This window comes from Leiobunum rupestre, chromosome 7 (assembly GCF_980474605.1).
Source record: "Leiobunum rupestre chromosome 7, qqLeiRupe1.1.hap1, whole genome shotgun sequence".
NCBI classification, from domain to species: Eukaryota; Metazoa; Arthropoda; class Arachnida; order Opiliones; family Sclerosomatidae; genus Leiobunum; species Leiobunum rupestre.
In genome coordinates, this window is record NC_143390.1 from 4,110,986 (window position 1) to 4,129,950 (window position 18,965).

Here is an 18,965-nt window from a genome sequence, read left to right on the forward strand (position 1 = left end):
GAGAAATAACTATTTCTTAATAAAAATTATTGAACAATGTTTAATAATAAAAATAATATCTTTTGCGTATCCTCGACCAAGTGACGATCTCGTATTATCGACGAACTACGTGTAGACCACTCTTCTCAATCACAACGACCCTCCACCAAGCTCTGCACGAAGGAGATATGGAACGTAGGTTTGGTTTCTGCAACTGACTAATAACCATGTCTGATGAGAACCCAAATTCCAATAATCAAAAGCTGGTGACCGACGAGTGTTCCTTTGGGAGAGATGGGCCTTTCAACCATCAAAACACCCACATGTGTTGTGACGAAAATCCTCACTGGGGTTTTAATCACCATAATCTACAACAACTCCGACTGAATATTTGGGCGGGTTTGCTCGGGGATCGAGTTATTGGCCCATTTTTCCTCCCAGCTCGTCTTAATGGACAACGAAACTTGGCGCTTTGGCAGAACGAAATAGCAGATGCTTTACAAGATATTCCGCTGGAAGCTTACAGACAGATGTGGTACCAACATGACGGCGCTCCACTCCACATACCTAGATGTGTAATGGCGCATCTAAATAACGAGTTCCCTCAACCCTTTGTTGGCAGGTATGGCCACGTTCGATGGCCTGCGAGGTCTCCGGACCTAACTCCGATGGACTTTTTCTAGTGGCGGTTCATCAAAGCACAAGTTTACGGGACGCCCGTTGAGAACATCGAAGATTTGCGTTACCGAATCATTGCAGCCTTCGAACTTGTCACTCCTTATATGATCAGAGATCAGGCGCTCGTTTCAAAACATGCTTCATCGTGCCCGAAAATGATAGAATCCAGTATGGAAAGTAATTTTTAAACATTTTTAAAAACAAAGTTTTTAGGGAACTCACCCACAACAAACGTAAACAAATGAAAATTGAAGATGTTTTGTTGAATCCTGACAAATAGTTTAATTAGTCTCATACGAACGTGTACTTAATGTAACGGAACATATTGCACGCGTACTTTATAGGCTGCGTGCATTGCACGCAGCCTATAAAGTACGCGTTTATTTTGGTTCGTACAGGCTTTGATCGATTTAAGCTCCAAGTCTGTTGAGCTCCTCCGTTCATTTATTTGGGCGTTCACCGATTTGACTATGCTACAAAATTTTAATGTAGGCCCGCGTAAATTCAATTAAACTTAATTGTATTTTTATTGATATTAGTACAACATTATTTACGGCACCATAGATTAAATACCGAACATGACTTTGATTTTCTCCAGAGGTCAAAATTAATCTTCGTTTTCCCTTTTATTTCTTCGCACGACATCTTCTGACTTGAGCTAAAAAAATACATTAATCAAATATCAAAATTCCACCACTACCCCCATATTTTGCGTTTTAACAAAGTAACTTCATCCCGTACAATAAATCAGATGCCGTTATCACCATATTTTAAGTGTTTCTTCAACCGTAGGATGTAAAATGGTAAATAATGCAGAAATCGACAAGAAATATCAAACCCGAACTTGGTCTTGCCAGTGGTCTGTTTAACTTATTTAACGTTATACTCGTTTTTCGTTGAAAATATTTTTGGATGAGTCTCGGTCATTACCATCTACATTTATTTATTAATTTTAAAATAAATAATAATTATTTTAATGTAGAAAATATGTAAATCGTTGTTTGTTATTACTTTATTTAAACATGATACCACCAGATTTAGTTAAAATATCTAATTAAGTTACACCCTAAATAGCTACAGCGCCGTTTCTGCGTTCTATTTAAAAACGTGTAAAGCTTACATATTATAATTGTTTTACATAATATTTATGGATTACCACAATTACACGTGGTTGTAAAAAATGAAACTTACCTTGTGGTCAATCACTGCCTAACTCTCCTTGTGTTAAATTAACAATTGTCGATAATTGTCAGAGGGTCTTGAATCTTGACTTTCCAAAAACAATTGAAGCAACTGCTCTAAGCTATCAAGCATCTTAAATAGTCTCATAGTTGATAAAACCCAATTATACTCTAAGACTAATCAAAACTATGATATAAATAATATAATTTTCCATTCAACAAAGCTACAGGTGTTTGTGATGGACAACCATGATTAACACGACGGGTTTCAGTAATTGACACCCCTACCTTTCAAATGGAAGACAAATAACTGGTTTTTCTTAATTAAGTTTCTTTCCGAATGCTCATTTACCATATGATAAATCTGCCCAAAACTGTAGTCAAAATTTATTGCTTTTGACTGCTATAAAATGGCAAACTCAAAGTCACGACTTACCTTAAAAAAGCTTCCGTTTGAACACTTTGTAAATTTGTAATGGCACAAATAACACCGCTCAGTGTCGTTTTTCGAATTTCTAGTAGTTGCTCTACATACAAAACGTATTTCTTTATACAATGAGCATGTATTTATAAATTTTTGACAGAAGTAAAATTTTTATTTTAAGACTTTTACTTATTTTTACTCACCTTTATTGAAAGACCAGGGCTTGTCCATTCTCTCGTACCAAAATCGGTCGCCGAATTTCAGTTTCCGGAACTGGTCGTCGATGATCGTTCTGAATGTCTCCCCGAAGAGAATCCCCTTACAACTGGGATCTTTGATTTCCGCCAAACCAGCCACGAACAAGTCCAGATTCTCTAGACCGTCGTCTCTAGAATCGAAATTTCAGTTCAAGTTGTTGGTATATTTCCTTCTTAACATCGTTAAATCAACTGCTCATACCCGTAAGCTTCTTTAAATTGTGCCACATTGCCTACTGAAATAATCTTCTCCAAATCTTGGAACGTTTCAGGCACAGGCAGGGAAAGGTGTCTCCGTACATCCGTGTACGCTGCGACGCCGTGCAAGCGGGACCTCTCGACGTCAATGACGGACAAATCAGCGGGTTCGAGGTCGCTTATCGTTAAGTTATTTACAATCTGAAATAGAGATGGCGCAAAAATAAAGAGTTATATATGTGGCTATATCATTTATGAAAACCGTCAGCTGCACCAAGAAATAAACGTGGTAGATGGTTACAGTTACACTAATTTTACATAAAGCGACTCTGATGGTCAATAATTTTAAATACAAATTAAAATTATTATCTTTGGCTTCTAAATGCTTATCTAGAAACTCTACAAAAACCGAATAATAATAATACCTACAAAAATTGAATGGATTTCGGCTTTGAGATCTTGAGAACCCCAGATTTATAGGAAGGATTAAACACTTATTATTGTGGACTTTGGTTTATTAAGTCTTTTTACTACAGCGGCCTCATTGATTTTGATATTTATTTTGCTTGCGCCTGATAGATCTTGTCACGTAGATAGCGGGGGTATTTTTTATTTTGGCCGGAAATGATAATTTAATTTTTAATTTAATTAAACAAATTGCACATTTTTGGGCATTTTGATGTTTTTTGTTGTACCTATTTTCGTCGTGTGTTCGCCGACACCACGTGTTTTTCAGTCCTCATAATTTCACCGTGATATTCCGGTAGTTAATAAAATAAATTAAAAGTGTTGTTAATTTTGGGAAATTTCTAGCTGTTTTCTATTTTTTGGCCGCAACCGCTTATATCAGTTTATAATTTAATTTAAAATGTTGCACTTTTTTTGGCCTTTTCACGTTTTTTATTGTTATTATTTAGATTATTTAAAATTATATACTTGATGCGTAAGGCTTGGTACTGTCCTCTAGGTCGCGTTATAGATGGCCCATAGCTTTTTTTAGTATGGGGTTGGGGAGGCGCCGCGCGCCCCCAGCGCTCGATCGAAGTGAGTGCGCGGTGCGGTTTTGTAAATTCTTCGAATTTGGGAACGTCTTTTACGTGTTTTGGGTGTAATTATCTTCGTCGTGTTGTCGCCTAGACCCCGGCTTGCTACTAGCCGTTTTTTTCGGTTTTCACTCTTGCTTTCAGTTAGTGTTACTTTTGCACGTCTTAGTTTTGAGTCCGTGTTACTTTTCAGCAAAATAAAATTGAAATTACCATGTCTACAAATGAAGACCAGTTGTACATTTTCCTGTATATTAAATGCTTCAACACTGTTTTCATTTTTGTTACTATTTCAGTTGATACGATTTCACAAATTACGATGCCACTAGGTACGATTCCAGATGGCCCACCGTGAATTATCAGAATGGGGCTCGGGGCCGCCAAAAATGTGGTGTCGGCGGAAGACCTTTTCTAATGAAGTAGAAAAGTGTTTCATTCGGTAACTCACCTGTTCGACATAGTACTGGTCACTTGTCTTGGCGCGATCTTTCAACATTCCAAACGTCATTTTGTCTATGACATTCGGACTTGACGATTGGTACGGCGTTAGGGAAAAACAGGAGCCAAGGGACCAAGTCTCGTTGTTGAAACCAACAGTGGCAAAGTTCTTTGACTGGGTGTGGCCAAATCGGAACGCGCCACTAGCGAATTCTTTGGTAATGGTGAAGTCGATATTTGGATCGTATTTGTAGTTGGTTGAAGGAACCTAAAATAAAACAAAGATCATTGAAGCAATTTTAATTATAAGATGTACAAGCTCTTTCCAAATAGTTCTTTTTATAAAATAGCCTTGGCCATCTGGTTGAAATGTTGCCTCCCCGCTTCAGCTGTGGATCCGTTTTCTCTCCCACTAAAGAGTTTATGAACTCATTCTTAGGCATTGGCTGAACAATTCCAGGGCAACATTTCAACAAGTTGGGCAAGCGTAAAGACAATTTATAAAATCAACAATTTGATCCAAAACGGGAGTTTTATTTAAATAAATAAATTTCGAGTTTAATTTTTTAATTATGTCATATTATTAAATAAATAAACACGAGATGAGGCATACTAAAAATACCAAAACATTTGAGTTCAAGGACTAACTTCGAGCTGGGATAATTCATACAACTTTCTTTGTGAAAGTGAGTTTGAGTCGAGCCCAAAAGTTAGTTAGTTACATGTACTATCTTAGACATAGTAGAAGTAAAGAAATTTTAATGAAATTTGGCCCATAGAAAGGTCTACCCAAGACGCATTTCGTGACAAAGATTTTAAAGATAGATCTTCGCAATTCAGAGTTATTTACTAAAACCGTAATCCCAGTTTTATCCCACCCGGTATAAAATTTTAATTATAATTAAAATAATTGAGACGAAACAACCGATAATAATTTATTCGGAATATTATAAATTAAGTAGCTACAACAGCGAGTTAGACGTACTAAAACAATGCACAATTGAATTTAACCCTATTTACAGAACACGTTTATCAGTTCAATATAATACGAAGCAAATTTTAATGAAAGAAATATCTATAGAGGGTATTTGTATTTTTCTCGCTTACGAAATAGTTGACGCATCTTTAACGCTCATTTTATTTCAACACTGGCCCTTGATGAAGATACCGTAGAATAGCTTTATTCGACATCTGGTAGTGGACGACTCGAAGACTTCCATTTGACGTTGTGACACATACCGCATGAAAAAGACCAATGCCGTCCAATTTCCGATATCATATAATGACTCGCACACCCAGGAAATCAATGAGTGCATTAGGAATCGTAGATATCCAAATATCCACACCAAATGTATTAATAAGAAGCAAACACCTTACCATCAACAAAGCACATAGAGCCACTTGACTAAACGACAGCTCGTATATCAATAAACGTTAAATAAACGCCTTTGCATTATTACAACTATGTTTAAGACGATAATAAAACCCGTAAATAAATAACAAAAAACTAACAAAGTCGATCACCCACAGGTCTTACCCTTTAACCCTCTTATCTCTGCTGACTGCGCTAAAACAAAATTTGAACTTAAAAATTTCATAGGTAAAAAAATTAAACTTTAAAAACCATTAATATACTCTTCCGCTAAGAGTGATATTCCTACGCGAGCTGTGCGCTAGTAAAATGGCGCCAATTCTCTGTGCATCTAAAATTTATCAGGTTGCGGCTTAAAGAGTTTCAAGCTAATAGCCAAGTTATAAAACAATGTGATGCTAAATACATTGAAACATTTTATTTATAACAAAGTTAGCCTTTTCTCAACGTCACACACATTCAAAATACGCAGAAGTAACGTTATACTACACGCAAAGTAACAGAAACATAAACAATCTACGTAAGGTGTTTATAATCTTCCCACCCAAACAAATATTAAATTTATTTTTATCCCGGTTTTACTGGTATTTAAAATTTAGAGTCAATAGCTTATCGGTAAAACATCCGCGTCATAAGAATGTGCCCCGGGTTCGATACCTGACGACGATCGTATTTAACTATAAATTGATCAATTTCCACATTTGACAATTTTATACATATAAAAAAAATGGTACAGGAAAAATTGACGTTAATAACTTTAAAACTGCTTAAAAGACTTTCGCCAAAGCTGTTTTAGAAAAACACCATAGCTTCTTGCACGCAGCAGACCCGGGTTCGATTCCCGGCCGGCGCCAATAAATCACAAATTGATACTAATACGAATACCTGAACAATTGGTGGAAACCCTGCCATTGGACGTTGAGAGGTTGGCATAACCCTCAGCACTTGGTCCGTCCCAAAAGTCAATAAGAAGAAGTTGAAGAGAAAACGCCCGTACAAACACAAACACAAACACAACAGACTCAACATTCACACCCAACACATAAACATTGCAATAACGAAATATACAATCAAACCGAATTAAAACTGTCGCGACGGTGAGAGTTAACGAAAAAAAACCTTCCATCCAAACCAAACCGCAAATTAATCCGTGAACGCTCACCGTCGCAAGGTGGTTTTGACAACCCTTCGACTTCGTTCCCTAATTCCTAGCAACTGCGAACGCAGAGATTTCTAGTAACTGCGTACGCAATGATTAACCTTTGCACGGAGAAACTGCGAACGCAGAGATTTCTAGTAACTGCGTACGCAATGATTAACCTTTGCACGGAGAAACTGCGTACGCAATGATAAACCTTTGCACGAAAAATGCGAACGCGTTCGCAGGACAGACACACAGACAGACAAACAGACACGGTGATTGTATAACCCCTCCTAGGGGACTTTGTCCCCTCGGTCCCCTCGGAGAGGTAAAAATTAAAAAAAATAATCTATTTTTAACGTCGACCGACATTGAAGGAAACGGTGAAAATGCCTTGTACCTCTGGAAGAGAGGATATCCTTTTCAGTACTACTCTCATTTTGAATCATTTACATCAGCTTTATAAAACACATTTTTGAAAGATTGTTTTTTTAACACATGGCTCTCAATCCAGTATAAAAAAATTGACCTGTGACCTTGGCGCTTAAGAGTGCATTTATTTTAAATTTGAGTTAACTTTAGATTTTTTTTACAAAAAATGGCTAAAATCCCAAATTATTTTTTTAAAACCCTTACCCTTGGCAGAAATAAACATAAGCTATATCTAATATTTTTATCAAAGGTCAAAGGTCGAGTGTTTAAGAGCTCATTTAAAGGGTCATGGGTTAATGAAAAATAAAATGTCCAAAATTCCCAAGATAAACATTTTACAACGAATACCGTCTCATCAAATACGAAGTATTATTTCAAAAGCTGTGCTCTTATTTGTTTTTGAGGGATCGCGGGGATTTTAACCAACTGGCGGGAAAAAAATAGGTTTTAAATGGATATTTTATTTTGTAGAACTAAAACAAAATACTTTTTAATTTTATCATTAGTAAAAGATATCCGAGTTAATCGAAGAATAATATAATTTTTGAGACCAAAGGTGAAATATTTTAAACGGGATTTAGATTGCCAAAGGATAGAGCGACATATTTTGTATGGTGTGTTTGGATAGCCTATATAACTGCTTGAAAACAACTGTAAATTTCCCAATTCGGGGTATTACTTAAAAAGAAATTATAGTGACTTTCGGGGTCAAGTGTAATTTTATTGTTTTCTTAAATTTTTCATGTCTAATAAGACAAAAACCGTTCGTTGAACGTTAAAATAATTCAGGTGAAAAAATACTTGAGATGAAATTTAAAACTAAGGAGGTAGGGTTGACACTATTACGATTTTGGTTATTCTACACACGTTGGAGCTTCCTCACCGCCAAACCTTTTGCTAATATATTACTACTCTAATGCCACCTTTGTTTTAGAAAGATAATATTATAATGTTTTTGGAAAGATTTGAAACACAATCTAATTTTATATACTTAAACTTTCGTATGGGTTTTAAATAATATATATTAATTTTAAAATTTATTTTTTTTTTATAAATAATTGAATTTGAAATAAAGTCGAGAGCAGCGCGATATATATTATTTGAGCGCAAAAGCTTTAAAAACCAAACTTTCAAATTCAAATTTATTCAGTTGTTTTATATCGATTGACAATATCGGTTGCGTAGGGCTAAGTCAAATGTTGACTTGTAAGCCCTTTTTTATTTACAATACTATTATGAATTAAATCTAACAAATATGAAAAACCTAAAAATTAATCTCACGAAATAAAACTTATTAATTTATACCAAGAATGTATTTATTTATACTCAGGGAGAATGAATATGTCGAGACTATCGACGGACACGTTGAGGCCCTAACCCCGCCACACTAAGGGGGGGAGGGGAAAAGGAGGCGGTCTTATTTTGTGCGTCCTCGTAGCAGCGGTAATCTCGTCGAAAAACGTAATTTTCAAGAACCAATGAGATTCCAGTATTATTTGATTTTATTAAAGCGGAGGAGCATACCGGGGGGGGGGGGGGGGGGGCAACGGGTGTAATTGGAGAAACGCTAAAAATAATCTCGACATATTCATTCTCCCTGAGTATAAATAAATACATTCTTGTTTATAAAATCCTTTTTTTAAGAGCAGTTCTTTAAGAATTCGCTTAAAAGGATTTAGTTTGGTATTTAGATCAATTGACTCAATTACATTGTTTAAGAGTCTTATACATAAGATACGTAATTTTTTTGGAAGTTTTACATTGCGGAAGCCTAAAAAAGTTCACCGATCTGGTACAAACAATTTTCTTATTAATTTTTAAAATTTGCTTAATGCCATGATAATCTTTATACAGGGTGTCCATTTTTATTCGAAAAAGTGATTTTTCTCAATAACCGTTGAAGTTAGAATATATATTTTTTTGGTGTGAATTGTCAGTACCGGGGGCCATTGTTGTATATAATGTTTATCGATTTCAAAATAATATTTGAAAATTTTGAAAAAATAAATTTTGATGTATTGGAGCTCGTCAAATTTTGCCAATGAGAAAAATGTAGAGCGACGTCGAAAACATAAGAATAACGTTTGGTCGTTGAAAACACAATCATTTTTCATGAAATTACACGCGTTTGAAAATTGACTTAACGGGTAAACAAAATAATTGGAAAAATCAAAAACTAGAATCTTTTGGATGCAGTGGAAGTCGTAAGACAATATTATTGTTAGACTGAACTAAATACAATTTTTATTTATTTAAATTAAATTTAATGAAAAATAACCGAAAGTCCAAAAACAATATCCCCGAAATTAGATACGTGATATCTTGAAGGTTCCCCGAGCGAAAATGGTCTAGGGTAATATAGCATTTAAGTGAGAGTTAGAAATTTAGAATCTTGCATTAAATAAATAAAAATAATATTTAGTTCATCCTAAAAATAATATTGTCTTACGACTTCCACTGCATCCAAAAGATTCTAGTTTTTGATTTATCCAATTATTTTGTTTACCCGTTAAGTCAATTTTCAAACGCGTGTATTTTCGTGAAAAATGGTAGTGTTTTCAACGACCAAACGTTATTCTTATGTTTTCGACGTCGCTCTACATTTTTCTCATTGGCAAAATTTTACGAGCCCCAATAAATCAAAATTTATTTTTTCAAAATTTTAAAATACTATTTTAAAATCGATAAACATTATGTACAACAATGGCCCCCGGTACTGACAATTAACACAAAAAAATTATACATTCTAACTTCAACAGTTATTGAGAAAAATCACTTTTTCGATTAAAAATGGACACCCTGTATAAAACAATATAGATAGGTATTCAAATAGTTGACATACATTTAATATCGTATCTTTTAAGAATAGTTCCTTTGTGTGACAAAAGTACGAAGCATTGTTAATTGTACGAACAGCACGCTTTTGCAAGACGCTTAGTCTATCAATATTTTTTTTTGTGGTATTACCCCATTTACATAAACCGTAGCTTAATTTTGAACAGAATAGAGTGTAATAAACTTCTTTAAGTATTTTGTGTGACATTATAGTTTTGCATTTATACATTACACCACAGGTAGACCTCAATAATTTACATAAGTTTTGAACATGAACATTCCAGTTAAGGTATTGATCAAACCATATACCTAAATATTTATAAGTCGTTACTCTTTTTAATTTACAATTTTCCATCATTATGTTTCCAGCCGAGTCAGTTTTTTTCCCCACGTTATTCGGTCTTCGACAAATTAAGTTCAAGGTTATTTTATTAAGCCATATATTAATTTTAGATAATAATTTTATTACCTCTTGTACAACATAATTTACGCAACTTCCACCAAACAATAACAACGTGTCGTCCGCGTACAAAAATAAACCAGTTTTTATAATCTCAGTAATGTCATTTATGTATAAGTTCATAATTAGATTAGGAGAAGTTACTACAGAGCCTGAAATTCTGGAAGCGCAAATGCCTTACAAAAGCGTGAGGGGTAAGTTTTCTTTATCATTGGAAGATTCTCTAGGGAAGCTGGGTAACGATACCGCCATCTAACGTGAGGTAACGAAATGAAAATATCGTCCGCTTTATCGTACGTTTTACAAGGCTTAGATATTAAGTGTTGTTAGATATGGAAGCGTGGGACTGGGATGACATCTATTTTCCTAAGTAACTAATATATTTAAAACCAGATGTAAGTTTATTTGTTCAGTCAAGAACTGCGTTATTTAAAGCATATGCTTCAATATTCTATACATATTTCATTTATCTTTAATGCCAAAATTCCGAAATACAAATTTACTTACTTCATAATTTAATTCTATATGATAATTAAAATGGATCATCTTTGAAATATCACAAACTAATGACCCAACTACCACTGATTCTGTGAGGGTGGATTAACTCTTCGTTTCGATGTCAACATTGATAAATTTGTTAGCTTTTGAATCGTTTTTCTTTGTAATTTCCGGCTTAAGAAAAACAAGGCCGTTTTTTTGTTACTATTTGCCAATTTTTTTTATCGAAATTACATCCTAAAGACTTATTTTTCGTTTTAGATTTGGTAATTAAGTAATAACTTTATTGAGTTGATGCATCCTAGGAGGTTGGAAATTAATATTCCTAGATGTATCTGTCTCACTTTCTAAGCTTTTAATATCCATAATAGATCGCAAAGACATTTCAGCAGTTATATCGGCTGCCATTTTCCCTGGTTTCTATAAATTTCCACCAGGTACCGATCTCGGTCTTCCTCCCGTGATAGGGGACCAAAATTGTAATTGTAATCCCGCCTAGTCTTTTCTCTCTCTCTCTCTCTCTCTCTCTCGCTCTCTTATTGAGATTATTTGTACTTATGTTCCTAATTTCTATTTTGTTATTTTTTAAATCAGTTTTTAAACCGAGACGCAGGACTGGAAGTTTAAAAAGACATTATCTGTGCATTTCCCAGTTTTACGAGTCTGCTAAAAAGACTGTTTGATGGAAGTTATAGCTAGTATTCCAGTTGAACAAGAAGTGTGCGTCAGAAAATCTATATTAAAATTTCCTGCTACTACAAATTTTTTATTCTGATTATTATTTTCAACCCCAGATATTATTGGTTCAAGGTGATGTACAAAATTTGTGAAGTTGGCGGAGTGTGGTCGATATATTACAATAAATGTTTCATCTGTTTTCATATTTTTTATGGCGTAACTTTCTATGTCATTATTAAATAAACATAAAAGAGGGATATTAATAATTTGCAATTCATTACGATGGTAAAAGCCAACTCCGCCAACACGTCTGCTACCCAGACCACAAAAGGTGTATCCAGGGAGGTAATAAAAAACATCATCTTTATACCACGTTTCAGTTAACGCCTATACATTTGGATAGATATTTAATTGCAATAGATTGGCATAAAGGGAAAAAAATTACAATGGGCACTACGAATATTAGTATATATAAAACTCATAATTTAAAAAATAAATAAAAACATATTTAAAGATGTCTCAATGTTACTAACCCTTAGTTTCCACTTCACCAGTTAAGTCATTGTAGAAATATTTTTTGCGATTCAATTTCGATTACAAAATTTTAAATAAATTTACCCTGGCCGTTACCATATTCTTTGAGGTGTCTTCTTAGAAAATACCTAGATTTTTCTTGATCGAAGCTAAAGTCCGGGGAGATGTAAATTTTAGAGCCTTATAGTTTATAGCCTTGCTTTAGAATGTCTATTTTAAGTTGAGGGTCATTAAGTTTAACTACTACTTTTCTGGATTGTCCGTCTTTTACATTGCCCCTACGGTAAACTTTAACACTTTAAAAATACATAAATAGAAACCGTGGTATCATTATTTCTTTTACAATTTTTACTGTAATTTTTTAAGAATGGAAAATTAAAATAATAAATGTCACAAAAATATCTTTATTTGAAAGATATTAATCTCAATTTAAAATCTTAAGCAGTAAGAAATGCTACAATACACCAAAAACAACCCATCTACGAATAACTTTTTGAATATGAAATATTTTAATCTTTAAATTAAAATAACTTAGTTTAGAATTATATAGCATTTTATATATGATTTGTCTTAAGCATTATGGAAATTTATCTTAACAAATGGTTGTGAAAAGCACCTTCATGCTAGTCGCGAAATCTTGACTAGATGAAATTTGAATTCCATGACTGAGTAATAAAATTTCAATTGGCGTAATCTGCAGTGACATCTGTATGATACAGGAGGTCTCAGGTCAATCAACTAGGGAATAATTTTTAAAAAACTATGTATTTTATAGTTCTGAAGTTTTCGGGGTATATTTATTGGTAAGGAAATTTGTTAATTTGGTTTTCTAAAAATTATTTTTTCACCGATAGACGTCAGACAAAGACCTTTCAATGAGAAAGTAGTAGAGCGTACTCTCAAACCTACAAATAAAATTTGTTTCATCGGAAATAATCAATTTTCACTTAGATATTACTTCATGAGCAAAAATTAGTTGATAATTCTTGAAATAGATTTTACAGAGTCATTTCTAAATTAAGTTACACTGTGACCACAAAATAACTTTTTTTATTCAATCTAAAAATTTGTCATTAATGACCTACTAGATACAACGAAATTAGATTATATTAAGACATAAGAGTGTGATTCGTCGATATTTTTTGCTTAAATATATTTTTCATAATATTACTGACCTTTAAGTCTTCACTCATGCACGACCCGAAAATGGTTGGAAGATATTCCTGATAAACGATGTTCTGCCACACGGCGATGTTGATTCTTCGCGCTTCTTCGAATAGTGTTTGTTGGTCAATGAAAATTCCTTTCAATTTATCGACGAGGTAATTGTGAAATCGGACGAAAGTGGTATGCACGACCTGTAAATTTGGCGCCACGTTTCCGAGAGCGTCAGCTGAAAAATAAATGTTCTCACAAAGGGGAAGTTTACTCGTGAATATTAAAGAAAGCACAAAATCGGAAAACCCTACCAGTGTCGAGGCAATAACCGGTTGAGCGATCGGGCTGTACACATGGGAAAGGGGAAGTGTCCATTTTCTTTGAAAGAGGTATCAGGTCATCCTCCGTCAATCTAAATTTTGAGCCTTATAATAAACAAATATTATTTTTAAAAAGCATTCACAAATGTAAATGCGGTTTACAGATTTAGGTTTTCAGTTTTAATTTGGATCGTTAAAGTAAAGAACGTAGGAATGAGCCAATTCGGTAAGCACATCGAGGAATCTTATCGTCAAAATTTTAGTAAATGGCTTGGCTATTGCTCAGATCAAAAATAAACCAAAGCTGCGAAATTTAACGAGCGCTTTACCTTTTTCAACAGAATTTGAAAAAACCGTGAATGGTTTTTTCCCAATCGTACCAGGGAAAATACTCAGTATCTTCGTTAACTCTTAAAACTTAAAACTAACGCTAACCAACAAAATAATTTGACAGCATTAATTACAATTTTTGTATTTAGTAGTTATCAATTTGTTTAAATATTTTTTGTTCGATACTTTTATTTTCACTATTGTCTATTGGCCAAACTATTGGCTAATAATGTTCGGCTTCTGCTAAATTAATCTTTTTTTCCCGCGTTGCATATTGTAATATAGCCTGGAACCACTGGTCCTCACTGCGATGTGATTATGGACATCGTTGGCGAAGCATACATAAGCCCTCTACAGTTTTATTCCACTGGATAGCACACTTGGTCAAAGGTAACTACCCTCACCTCTGACTTCGTAGGGAACGGCCAGCTTAGGCTAACGTGGGAGGTCCACGCACTGCAAGCGTTCTGCCGGAGTTGGAATCCAGCTGGAGGAGGCGGGTCTCCGTATTAGGGGCGGCAGCCCTTGCTTACTCGCCTTTTGGGTCCAGTCTTGATATTCGGCTTCAGCTGTTCGGCGACGCTGAGACGCAGTGTGCCAGCTGTCCGCCTTTTGATACGTTCACTTCCGAGAGTTGACTCCTGTTCTTTTGTAAATTGGGTGTCTGTCGATGGTGCGATATCATATCTGCTTATTTCCACGGCTATTTGCGAATAACGATGAGACTACCGGTGATGTAATATCCCAGGTGCACCGGTATATAAGTACTGACTCAAAGCCCCACTAATTGGAATTTGTCAACAGGATAATAGCTGAAGGCTCCACTACGTCTTCAAACGGCATATCGTCCTCCCGAATTCGGTCGTCTTTACCATATTAATTAGCTTTAAGCGGTTTGAGTGTACATTCTCTTCACAAAGTCTTCAAGAGGTAAAATTTTTGCACTCTTTCGTAATTCATCGGTTTCGTCCGTCAAAAATTACTTGTCTGGCGGGAACCGTCAAAACTCATTTTTGCTAACTTTTTAATATTCGTGCTACGGCACTGAATCGTGCGTTCATGATATCGAAATGATCACTTCATATTAAGGAAGTGTAAAGATTATCCGTCAACAAACAACGGTTGAGAAGTTATCGCGTTTACAAACTTTCGTCGAAATTAGGACAAACCTAAAATGCATCAAGCGATTATTAATAAGGCAACTTCGACAGCGATTCAACAACATTCATAGTAAATTTCACTAACGGCCGATTTGAAATTGTGGTAACAATTATTTTAGACAATTTATAACGCAAATAGCTTTATAAAAGCTATAACGTACAAAAGGATATTCGTATAACGACTTGTCCTAGGAAAAGTTTCTTCGAAATAATTTTAAATTAGATCCGTTCAATAAGAAAAGCGTTGATATTGTTGGAATCCGACTGGGTAAGTGTCTTTGCTCTAAACCAATTTCAAGCGATTTCCTCCGATTTTTTTCTAGCGCTCTGAGAGCGCTTTTAATAAGATATAGCCCTCTTCTGGAAATTCAAGATCCACTCTCGACGATTAGCGAGCGTTCTAGGTACGCTAAAAATTGTTATGAAAAAGTGGACGAATCTTTAAGATCGAGATCAGGTTTTGATTTCTTTTCGTGGCAAGGACTATTTTCGAGACATTTCGCGGCATTCCCAGAATGATGCGGTGAAAAACCTTTTATTTTAAGATTACGAGGCAGCACGTCTTTTGATTCGCTAAAATTCTGTAATATTAGTAACATATTTCAACCAAATTCCATCTCTTCTACCTGAACGCCTCAACTTCCTTGTTAGGCAGGAGCAATTTATTTTTGAGAGTCACACGATATGGTGTCGGCTAGAGCCTTAGACACCAACGTCAGGAGCAATTGAAGCGAGTTTATAAGCAATAATAAAAAAGGCGATAAACAAAGGTTTCAAACTCATAAAAAACATTTAACGGGAAAAGCGTTTTTTTTTTCATTTTTAAAAATGTTATTAAAATTAATTTTTAATTATAAAAACAACGATGTCAAAAGTGCACAAGAACTGAAGCACTTTCATTTTGTTTGTTCTTTTGTCGGAATTAATTCTGAGTAAGTCGCTAGTTTTAGTAAGGAATTAATAAAAATCCAATTTCGTAAATAATTAATCCATTGTCACTTATTTTAAAACGACCATTGTTCGCTTTGGTGGTTTTCTTTAAACATTAATTGGTAAATCCTTTTAAGAATACTTATTAAGAAATAGAGAAAATATTTAAATAATTTTAAATATGCTTATGAATAATAAATAGTTATTACTAAAATTCTAAATCAAGAAGGAACCACTTTGAAAATTAGTTTTTTATTGAAATGATTCAACTTAAAAAGATATTAAAAAATTCCAATTCTTTCAATATGGAATGACGTCTCTTCTTCTTCGCAAACACCCTAGAAGTCGACGTTGGAATGAATTAGTTAAGTGACGTAGTTCCTGGGGCGTGACTTGATGAAAGGCTGCGACCACCATGATCCTTAAATCTTCCGTGTCGGAGAGTAATATTTTTTCCATAATCAAAACAATCTTAGCCCAGATGTTTTCGATTGGGTTCAGGCCAAGAGACAACGGTGGCCACTCTAGCACTTGACAATTATAGTGCATGGGTTTGAGACGACGTCGATCTCTTTGTTAACCTTTCTTAACTCCGAGCGAGGGTTTGATCATTATCCGTAATCGGTGTACTAACCCGTAGCTTTGACTGCACTAAAGTGATTACGCAATCGATTACAAATTAAGCACTATCAAAGGCTGTACTCGCTGTTAACGGTTTACAGAAATTAAAGAAGTGGTTAGCCCCTCAACTCTGAGGCGCAAGTTTCTTCGTCGCGAATTTTGTCGAGAGCTACTTGTCGAGAGATGGCCCAGTGTATTCTTTTCTCTACGAAAAGGTTGGTTGTTCGCTGTTGCATTAATTATTGTTACGTAAAATAATTTTGGTTGTATTTCAGTCTTCACAGAGCTCTCCAAGCTCACCTCCAGTTTGGGAATTATTCCAGATTCATGACAAGGATGAAAATAAGTGGACGTTTTTCAGTAATTGAATCGAGTTGTATTGGAGATGGCAAAGCTGGCATATTTAGGCCAATAGTCGGTCGCCTTAATACTCTATTCTATACTGAAATCGTTCGAGATTCGATGTTACTATCTTTGGCGGCGATTTATAACTTGGAAAATAGTGAAAAGTAATAATTTATCGGCGGTCTGACAATCTTTCACTTTTTATGAACTTTCGGTATTTTGAGTTGGCTGTCTTTCCGGGTTTACTTCACGCACGATAATTGTCCAGCGCATACGGCCAGGATCGTCACTCCGTTTTGGATAAGTGAGGGAATAGAAGTGCTAGAGTGGCCACCGTTGTCTCTTGACCTGAACCCAATCTAAAACCTCTAGGCTAAGATTGTTTTTCTTACCGAAAAGATAATACTCTCCGACAGGGAAGATTTAAGGAACAAGGTTTTCGCAGCCTTTCATCGAGTCACGCGCCAGGAACTACGTCACTTAACGAATTCATTCCGACGTCGACTTCGAGTGTTTGCGAAGGAGAGGAGACGTCATCCTGCATTGAAAGAATTGCCATTGTTTAATATTTTTGTTAGTTTTATCTTTTCAATAAAAACTAAGTTTTCAAAGGGTTTTTCTTGATATAGAACTTTATTAATGTCATACTTAAACTAGCAACTTACTCAGAATCAATCTCTATATAAAAAAACAAACAATTCTTGTGCACTTTTGACATCGTTGTTATTACAATGAAAAATATATTTTTTTATAATTTTTTAAAATGAAAAAAAAAACACTCTTTTCAAGTTAAATGTTTTTAATGAGTCTGAAACCTTTGATTATCACGTTCTTTATTATTGCTTATAAACTCGCTTCAATTGCTCGTGCCTATCAAGGAAGCTGAGGCGTTCAGGTACAAGTCGAAATGGAATTTGGTTTAAATCTTTTATTAATATTTTATATTTTTAGCGAATCAAAAGGCGTGCTGCCTGGTTATCTTAAAATAAAAGGTTTTTCACCGCAACACTCTGGGAGTGGGATGAAATTTCTCGAAAAATAGTCTTTGCGAGATTTCCAACGACCGAATTATCATTGCCATCTCACGTCGTCAGTGCAAGACGACACCATTTAAGGAGCGCCCTAGATCACTTTTGCCATTGGAAACAGCCGCGAAAAGAAATCAAAACCCGATCTCAATCATATAGGCTCGCCCACTTTTTCATAACAATTTTAAGCGCCACTAGAACGCTCGCTAATCGTCAAGAGCGGTTCTTCAATATCCAGTAGAGAGCTAAATCTTATTAAAAGCGCGCCCAGAGCACTAGAAAACAATCGATGCAAAAGAAACACTCACCCATTCGGAGTCCAACAATATCGACGCTTTTCCTATTGAACGGATCTAATTTAAACTTATTTCGACAAAACCATTCCCAGGACAAGTGTTTTTAAGAATATCCTTTTGTACGTTAGCTTTTAAAAAGCTATTTGCGTTAAAAATTGCTTATTATAACTGTTACCACAATTGTAAACAGTCCCCTAGTTTAATTTATTTTGAATGTTGTTGAATCGCTTTCGAAGTTGCCTAATTAATAATCGCTTGATGCATTTTAGGTTTGTTCTCATTTCGACGAAAGTTTGGAAAAGCGAAAACTTCTCAACCGTTGGTTGTTGAGGGATAATCTTTACAGTTCCTTAAAATAAACCGACCATTGCGATTTCAAAATCGCACAATTCAGTGCCGTAGCAACAATATTTAAAAAAGTAGAAAAATAAGTTTTGACGGTTCCCGCCAAAATATTAATTTTTGGCGGACGAAACCGATGAAATACGAAAGATATTGGAAAATAAAAAATAGTTGCAATTGGTTTCGTCGATCAATCTGTTATAGTTTTCTAGCACAATTAAAAAGAGTGCAAAAATTACAATTGTCGAAGACTTTTTGAACAGAGTATACCTCGGGTTCACCTCACA

At 34.9% G+C, this 18,965-nt stretch overlaps 1 protein-coding gene across 2 annotated transcripts; it reads right to left on the reverse strand.

Moving 5' to 3' along the window:
- Positions 1-1,167: 1,167 nt before the first annotated feature.
- Positions 1,168-13,722, reverse strand: LOC149933933 (peroxidasin homolog pxn-1-like). Of its 2 annotated transcripts, none has more exons than XM_090154427.1 (7): positions 13,618-13,722; positions 13,324-13,541; positions 4,209-4,466; positions 2,722-2,918; positions 2,466-2,650; positions 2,275-2,365; positions 1,168-1,315 (listed from the first exon to the last, which is right to left on the reverse strand). In XM_090154427.1, exons 1-7 carry the CDS (start codon positions 13,679-13,681, stop codon positions 1,204-1,206), a joined length of 1,125 nt encoding a protein of 374 aa, XP_090010553.1. In that variant the 5' UTR covers positions 13,682-13,722; the 3' UTR covers positions 1,168-1,203. The 2 variants fall into 2 exon arrangements, with proteins under 2 accessions (XP_090010553.1, XP_090010554.1); XM_090154428.1 differs by having other exon boundaries at positions 1,168-1,309; positions 2,268-2,365.
- Positions 13,723-18,965: the final 5,243 nt, after the last annotated feature.

Excerpts from the sequence above, each read along its gene's own strand:
- LOC149933933 (XM_090154427.1), bottom strand. The coding sequence starts at position 13,681 with ATGGACACTTCCCCTTTCCCATGTGTACAGCCCGATCGCTCAACCGGT. Across the intron at positions 13,542-13,617 it reads CGGTTATTGCCTCGACACTG|CTGACGCTCTCGGAAACGTG; the intron begins GTAGGGTTTTCC and ends TTTATTTTTCAG. Across the intron at positions 2,919-4,208 it reads ACCAGTACTATGTCGAACAG|ATTGTAAATAACTTAACGAT; the intron begins GTGAGTTACCGA and ends TCTCTATTTCAG.